Here is an 8,608-nt window from a genome sequence, read left to right as displayed (position 1 = left end):
ATCTAGTGGCACCATACGACACTTGACGGTCCGTCACTTGTGTTCACTTGTGGTTTCCAGTCGTCTTCTGGTCCCCACTCTACCTGGAAACATGGAGACTAAAGTTGGGAGAAAGCAGCAGCGTCCTGTCTGGGATTTATTTGAATACGACGACAGAGAAGAAGAGAAAAGAGACGACTAAACTAAAACTAATACTAAAACTAAAACTAAACTAAAACTAAGCATTTAGAAAAAAAATGAAAACTAATAAAAACTAGCAAACCTGCTCTAAAAACGAATTAAAACTGAATTAGACAAAAAAAGGAAAACTAAATAAAACTAAACTATAATGGAAAATCCAAAACTATTAGAACTTTGCAACAACAACAACAACATGGAAGAACTAAAAACTATGGCCTGAACGTCATCAGTCACAGACCAGAAGGTTTTACATGAAAACTCCATTTCCCAGGGTTCATGTGGAACAGGCCGGACCATCAGATTAATTGAGAAAAAGACAATAAATTGTATTATTATTTATATGTTATTATTTTTCTCCACTTTACATCATATTGATCTGAATGTGGAACCTGAACCAAAATGATTTTAACATGGTTTATTGTTAATATCTTCACTATAATTTTTGGATTTCTCAGAGTCATCCCGTGGGTCGGACTGGACCTTTTTGCGGCCGGTGTTGGTCCAAAGGTCATCTGTATGTTTGCCCCCCCGGCCTTTAAACCCTCTCACCATCTTGGCAGCCTGAGCCTCCCCTTCAGCCTGGATGATCTTCTGTCTCTGGTCCTGTTTGGCCTTTTCCACATAGAACTGAGCCCGCTGCGCCTCCTGCTGGGCTGCACAGGAACAACACCGTCAATCAACATCAGCGTCATGGCAATGCAACTAAACAACATTTACACCGGTCTGAGCCAGAGACCCACAGGAGGCTGAACTGAAAGTAGATTCACACATAAGAGCTGAAGGTTCTGACACATGTTTATCATCTGAGGAGGAGAAGCCAGAGCTGAACACAGCTGTTTCTACAAAACACTCTTAACCCTTTCATGCATGAACTATCCCAACCTGGACAGTGTTTTTATTTATGTTTGGAAAAAACAATGCAATTAAAATGTTTTTTATGATGTATGGGAAACACACCAATCAACATCACAGTCACCTAAATAGAGAGAATTTAATTGGAAAAATCTAATTCGTTATTTCATCACACCTAAAATTAAAAGTAAACAAATGAATACTCAACAGCCGTGTTGGAGACTTTGTAATCCCATGGATTCAGATCACACACATGTTTTGGAAATGCTCAAATATCCAACCCTTCTGGGGGAAGGTTCACTCAGCTCTCTGTGATGTGTTGGGATATGCAATCCCAAATTCTTGTCTTGTTCTTTACCACGGACATTTGGAAGAAACGGTGCAGAAAGAAGACATCTTTTCAAGATCCACCTGGTGGACGTGAAGAAGGCCATAACAAAGAACTGGCTTAAGATTGATGCTCCATCTTATAAACAATGGCTTTCAATCATAGATGATAGACTTGTCATGGAACATCTTACAGATAACCTGAAGTTAAAAAGAAAATCTCTTCATGAAAAACTGGGGAAAATGGCTGACACTCAGAGACAAATGTATCTATTAAGGAACCTTAAATATTCTGACACCAACACAGGCTGTTCTTTTCACTCATTTGTTTTTCTGTTCTTTTGTTCTTTTCCTGCTCCTCAATTTGAGGAGATTATATTGTACTAATAAAAATGAGAAATAAAAATTGTACAAAAAAAAAAAAAAAGTTTTTTTATGAACCTGTTTTTCATGTAGTTCCATAAATGTCCAGTTGTCTGGACACTGAGTTAAATTATGTATTTAGCAAACAAATGTCAGAAAAATAGATGAAAACTATGAAATAAAAACTATTTTTAATGCTGATAATCTGATTTCTCACATTTTAACATATTTCTAATACTAGTTAGTGGTAAAGTTGGTGGTTAATATGAGTACCTGTTGGTCATTTAGTTCTCTCCCTCTGTTTTTCAAATTATTATTATTACTTACATGCTTGTTCTGTGTTTCCACTACGTAGTACCAGCTCGACTCTGCCTTTTTGCATTTCTATTATGTAAAAGAACCTGGAATCTGGTACCCGGTATTACTTTTTTAGTATCTGCTCGGCCGAGGTTTTTTTATATTTTCTTGTGTGTATATTCTATACTTTTGGAACCTCAGTTTCTCTGAAGGCTCTGCCTAAAGGATCAATAAAGTTATATCGAATCTAATCTAAAAAAACCCCAACAACCTTTTGTTAAAAAAAACTTAATGTCTCTCTAACAAACAATTATCAACTGATTTCCACTAAAACATGTCACTAAGGTAGAAAAAATACACAGCATCAAGCAACATCTAAGAATTAATATCATTGTTTAAAAATTTCACAAAATTATTTTATATTTTAAGAAATTTGAAGAAATCTGAAGAAAACCCCATGTGGACTAACTGTGGACTGTGGACTAACTGTGGACTGTGGACTAACTGTGGACTAAACATGGACTAAGCACCTGAAACAGCCTTTAAATGTAAATGATGTGATGTTCATGGTCAGGACATTCTGGTCCAGGTTGTGGTCCGGGTTCTGGTCCTGGTCCAGGTTCTGGTTCTACTCACCCACTTGCTTGGCCTCCACGGCGGCCGTGTACTCTCGGCTGAAGCTGAGCTCAGTGATGGCAACGTCGTCCAGGATGATGTTGAAGTCCTTAGCGCGTTCGTACAGTTCTCTACGGATCAGCAGCGATACCTGGACAGGACACAGAACACCTGAAACCACTGTGGAACCACGGTGGAATCACAGCAGAACCACAGAGGAACCACAGCAGAACCACTGAGGAACCTCTGAGAAACCACGGAGGAACCACTGAGGAACCACAGCAGAACCACAGAGGAACCATAGAACAACCACAGCAGAACCACAGAGGAACCACAGAAGAACCACAGCAGAACCACAGAAGAACCACAGAGGAACCACAGAGGAACCACAGCAGAACCACAGAAGAACCACAGAGGAACCACGGAGGAACCACAGAAGAACCATAGCAGAACCACAGAGGAACCACAGCAGAACCAAAGGAGAACCACAGAGGAACCACAGAGAAACAACAGAGGAACCAAGGTGGAACCACAGTGGGAGGCGTAGACCTGGGTGGGCGTGGCGTGGCGTACCTGTGCTCTCTGCGTGATGAGCTGCGAGGCGTTGAACTTGGCCACGACGCTCTTCAGGACCTCGTTGACGATGGACGGCAGGACGCGCTCGTCGTAGTCCATGCCCAGATGCTGGTAGAGGGTGGGCAGGTTGGACGCCAGGGGGCGGGACAACACCCGCAGCGTCAGGTTCACCATCTGGAGGTCTGAGAGGGGGCGGAGCCGGATCAGAACCAGAAGCACCACATCACAACTGAAGGACTTTAGAACATGTTCTCCAGCTGGATGTGAACAGAACATCTGAAAGTATTCACAGTATTTTTTTTTTACTTTACTTCAGAGTGAGGCTGTGAACACTTTCAAATGCTCTGTGACGTCATCCAGGTGCAGGGCTCAAAATTAACTTTTTGACCTAGGAGCACTGTGCTCCTAACCCTAAAAAGTTAGGAGCACAGGCTAAAATCTAGGCGCACCACTATTATATAAAAAATTTGGAGAACAAGCAAAACTCTTGGCCATACCAAGTAATATTCCTATATGTATTTAAGCAATGTTAACAACCTAGAATAAAGTATTTGAATAGAGTATGAAAGAAAAAGCTTACATTGACACAGGTGCAAAACAATTGTCAGTGTGTGGTATATACTTTAGTTGGTTCTTGGAGAAGAAAGACGAATCACACCATTATTTGCAACAACCAACTTTTTTATTTCATGGCCTAAAGGCCCTTAGGGGCCGTTTACACGGCGTCGGCTTCAGTCGACTCCGGGAAGATTTCATCGTGGATTAGCCTTCTGTTAACATGGAAACGGTGCCTAGAGTGCCTGAATCCGGAAACTTTTGATACCAGGGTCCAGGGTGGAACGTTATCGATACGCTCCGCATTCCAGCTCCGTGTTAACGCGAGTCGGAGCGTTCCGGGGTAAAATATGACGTCACCGCATGCGCGCGCAGCCAAGAACCGCCAGTTAACCCACTCCGGGCCAGTTGGTGGCGGTAATGCGCCTCCAAGCTGGTTTGCCAGCCTCTATGACACAATAAAGCTGCAGAAAAAGAAGGAACAACCACAACAACAATGGCCGGTTTCAGAACAACATACGTGCTGCTAACTGTGCTCAGCTCGTCTGTCCAGACAAAGAAGTCCTGCGTCTTTGTACGACCACTCGCCATTGTTGTTTGTAAATAGTGTTGTCCGCCTCCTCCTCTTCTTCTTCTTCTTCTCCTCATTTAAAGGCTGTCTAAACCGGAAATTGTTTGTGCGCAGGCGCCTGTTTTACCACCACTGTTTCACTACAGCTCTACATCGCCAGCTACTGGTGTGGCATGGCCACTACAGCGTATTCAGCCGTCCTCGCGGACTCATGTTAACGCAGATCGTTATCATAGCGGCGGCGTCTTAACGCGGAATGATTTTATAATGCAAAGGAGAAATCTTTGCGGAGTGTTGCCGTGTAAACGTACCCTGATTAGTCACTGTGGTCTACACCACGCCTGAAGTCAGGAGATTGTTTCAAACGTTGGTGGAGTTATTTGATCCCTTTGTTTATGCCGCCTGCGCACGCGAGGGGGCGGGGACTAGATTTTCCGCTTCAGTCAGCGGGGCGTGGAGCTTGTTTATTTTCAGCTGACGAGTTACTTCTGCAGCCATTATTCTAGGCGCACGTATTAATTTTCGCTCATTTTTTTATTGGCGCACCGTGCGATCGTAATCTCAAAAACAGTCGCACTACCGAAATTCTCAGGCGCATGCGACCGTAATTCAGTCGCAGTCACGAGCCCTGAGGTGGGATGGATGGAGAACAGGGGGGCGTGGCTGTGACTGTGGTTTGGGGCGGGGCTTGGTCACCTTTGCTGCCGGTCAGAGAGCTGATCTTCCGGGGTCGGGCTCTGATGTCGTAGATGATCGGATACTGGAACCACGGCAACCTGAAGAAAAAAAAAAAAAAAAAGATCAGATGGTCATGTGACAGACAAATAATAACAGTATTCTCTTCCTATACTAACTGTAATAGATTACCTAAAGTAATTTACTCTATAAAAACAGTACATGTTACAACCTGTATACTGTGTACAACAAAATTAAATAAGATTTAAATTAAGGAATTATCTGGACAAAATGGATGGAATGGATAAATTATAAAATTTAATAAAAGTATAACAATAAAATATTATAACATTTAAATAAAAAAATAAAAATGACTTGAATTAAAAGTCAAATATTTCACAGGCACAGTAACTACGTGGTCTATAAACATCCTTCAGGTGTTATATTCGCGTTTGTCCATTTCTATTGTTAATATTTATTGTATTCTTCCACTGGTCAAACTTGTGACATCCAACAGAACCACCACCTGAGCAGGACTTTCAAACTAAAGGTTCCTCCGTCTGAACCAAGGTTATTATCGTTAACGAAAACTAATGAAATGACAAAAACTAGAATTGAAAAACCTTTTTTGTTAACTGAAATTTAAAAAAAAACTATAATTAAAAGAAAAAAATGATAACTGAAACTGTATTGTGTGTTTACAAAACTAACTAAAATGAATAAAAATTATGGATAAAATTCCCTTTGTTTTCGTCTTTGTCAGTGTCTGATTGATACGAAATCGATTTATTTCGCTCTAGCAATTTTAGCTGTTGGCACCATACGACACTTCACGGTTCATCACTTCTCGCCATTTGTCATTTAGAGTCATCTTCTGGTCCCTGCGAGGGGTGTTAGAAAATATTGGTTCTGCAATATATCACAATATTTAATTTCACAATACTGTATCGATATTAAAAAGTACTGTATCAGTATTTTTAGGTATTTATTCAAATGCAAACATGTTAATATTTATTATTATTTAACACTGTTTTATTAAATAATGGTTATTTTAATCATCTTAAAAGCACTTTTTACTGTCTGAGAAGCAGATGGTAGTTCCTTTGTTACGACTGAACTAAAATACTGTTCTGATGTTAGTTCTGAACTAATAGAATATGAACATTTGAACAGGATCTTAAACTGTAATGTCTGTAAAACAGAATTTCAGTTTGAACACAGGAACATTTTGTGATATAGCATTAGATCCTGTTGGGATCAAATAAAAATGTGTTTAGTATTTGTGCAGATTTCTGCCATAATTCAATTCTTCAAGGAAATAATCATTTAAAAAAAAGAAATAAATAAAAATTAGCCTTTTTAGCAGTACCATGATATATCATGATATACCGTATTGTGGTCCTAGTATTGTGATTTGTATCGTATTGCCAGATTCTTACCGATACACAGCCCTAGTCCCCACTCTACCTGGAAACATGGAGACTAAAGTTGGGAGAATTCAGAGTCCTGTCTGGGATTTATTTGAATACGATGGAAAAGAAGAGAAAATATACGACAAAATTAAAATTAATACTAAAACTAAACTAAAACTAAGCATTTACAAAAAAATGAAAACTAATAAAAACTAGCAAACCTGCTCTAAAAACAAATTAAAACTAACTGAATCACAGAAAAAAAGTAAAACTAAATGAAAACTCAACTGTGATGAAAAATCCCAAACTATTATAACCTTGGTCTGAACCTGTATATTAAACTGACTAAACATGTCCCTCCATCACAAACAGCAGGACACACTGAACTGAACTAAAGTTGATCCTAAATGTCCTTGAACGTTACGTGACAGATGATAAAATACAGCAGTAACTGGATCTAATGCTGCCTTCATGTGCTGTGGGAAATATGGTAAACTCTAGATATGAAACTCAAAAACTGCACCTGAACATTGTATTTTCCACTGGAGAATGGCGAAAAGTGTTGATGAAATGGCCTTTGACCTTTACAATGTGGCAACGAGGGATTCATGTCCAATGATAAACAACAGTTTTATTAATGTTCAGCTGCTGTTAGTGAATGATTTTACACATTTACAGGAGACACAATTTTTTTAAAAATTATGCCATATCAGATGAATTAACATGTTCAAATTTTACTACGACAACAACAGCACTTGAACACAACACACTTGTAATTTCAAATTCACTAGTGGAAAGAATCATCTTCCTGACAGCACCTGAAGGTAGCATTAGTAGCGGTTGCAAACGTACGTAGGATTGGATTGTTGTCCGTTTTTGGGAGGGGCTTATCAAAGGGTCAGCTGGTGTCTAAGTGTGAATGATCCGAACCAGGGCTGAGTTTGATCTGGACCCATCTGAACCCTTTAAGGACTCCAATTAGAACAGGACTAGATTTATTTATGATGTTTTTACACTAACAGTAGCAGAAAATGGCTTTTTTTCAAATTCTTTTGCTCCTCTTATCACTAATATATGTAATAAATGCACAAAACAGTGTGTTATAGTAAAAAATAAATGTTTTATTGTTTTTATTATCTTTATATTTATTATGAAAACCAACAGTAAATGTTCATAAATTAACTTTCTGAGCTTATATAAATATCCTTTCCTGTATTTTCCATGTGTTGATCCATTGTAGTTGTTCTAGATCCTTGTGTGTTCATGTTCTTCTTGTTCTTGTTGGTTCTTTGGTGTCATTTGGATCCTGTCGATAGTCTGTGTTCACTTTGTGTCTAGTTGTAGACAGAGCCCCTCATTTCACTGACAAATCTGATTCAAATACACACACTGGATCTGTCTATGCCCTGGGAGAGATTTGGGCCATATGGAAAAAAAAAAATCAGGTCCCCATATTTTTTTTCCACATACGTCAATATTGATATGTATCACGATATAAATCAAAGCACTAGTTTTGTCCATCTAAAATTTTCCATTCTTCATAAGTTAGTTGAAGACATCCGAAGGTTATTTTTGATTTAAATCTGATTGATTTTCTGTCAGAGGTTGAACATGTATTCAAATATACAGACATTTATAGAATACTTACAGATCAAATACAACTGTCAATCAACCATACAAACCACAAAAATACAGAGAAAAACAGTGAATCACACTAGTAGAACACTCCAAAACACAACTGTCACTATTATATACAATTATTTACAGAATCCACCACTAAAACACAGATAAAAGCCATAAAAACCTTCCATGTCTCTCTCACCGACTGCACTCTGCTGCTCTAAGCTCCGCCCACTTCCACCCCTCCCCCTCAGCCAATGCAGACCTCAACTCAAAAGCTCTGACGGTCTTGATAGGGTTAACCCAACACGACCTGACAGGTTCTGCATAAATGGAACCCTGTGGTTGTCCGACACGACACTGAGACCACGTGACCACGCTGTGGAGACTCCGCCTACCTGAAGTGGAGTCCTTCAGCCAGCACCGTGTCCATCTGCATCCCCCCGATCCTGTTGAAGATGATGGCCCTCTGTCCTCCTTCCACTGGACACATCAGGACACAACTGTAACACTTCTGTCCACCTGGAGGACCACCCACACCACCAAAGACACGTCCCACCCCAGT

The 8,608-nt window shown here is 39.8% G+C and overlaps 1 protein-coding gene across 2 annotated transcripts in view; it reads right to left on the bottom strand.

The window, feature by feature from the left end:
- The window catches only part of LOC115437758 (prohibitin-2-like), a 28,017-nt gene that overhangs the window by 14,183 nt on the left and 5,226 nt on the right, over positions 1-8,608 (bottom strand). For both annotated transcript variants that reach the window (XM_030161090.1, XM_030161091.1), the window contains 5 exons: positions 8,442-8,526; positions 5,033-5,112; positions 3,208-3,392; positions 2,656-2,785; positions 730-833 (listed from right to left, as the gene is read on the bottom strand). In XM_030161090.1, the coding sequence (XP_030016950.1) occupies positions 730-833; positions 2,656-2,785; positions 3,208-3,392; positions 5,033-5,112; positions 8,442-8,526 (584 nt within the window). The remainder of the gene's footprint in view (positions 1-729; positions 834-2,655; positions 2,786-3,207; positions 3,393-5,032; positions 5,113-8,441; positions 8,527-8,608) is intronic.

This window comes from Sphaeramia orbicularis, chromosome 17, assembly GCF_902148855.1.
Source record: "Sphaeramia orbicularis chromosome 17, fSphaOr1.1, whole genome shotgun sequence".
NCBI classification, from domain to species: Eukaryota; Metazoa; Chordata; class Actinopteri; order Kurtiformes; family Apogonidae; genus Sphaeramia; species Sphaeramia orbicularis.
The sequence above is the reverse complement of the archived record's forward strand: the minus strand, read 5'-3'. Positions and strand labels throughout refer to the sequence as shown.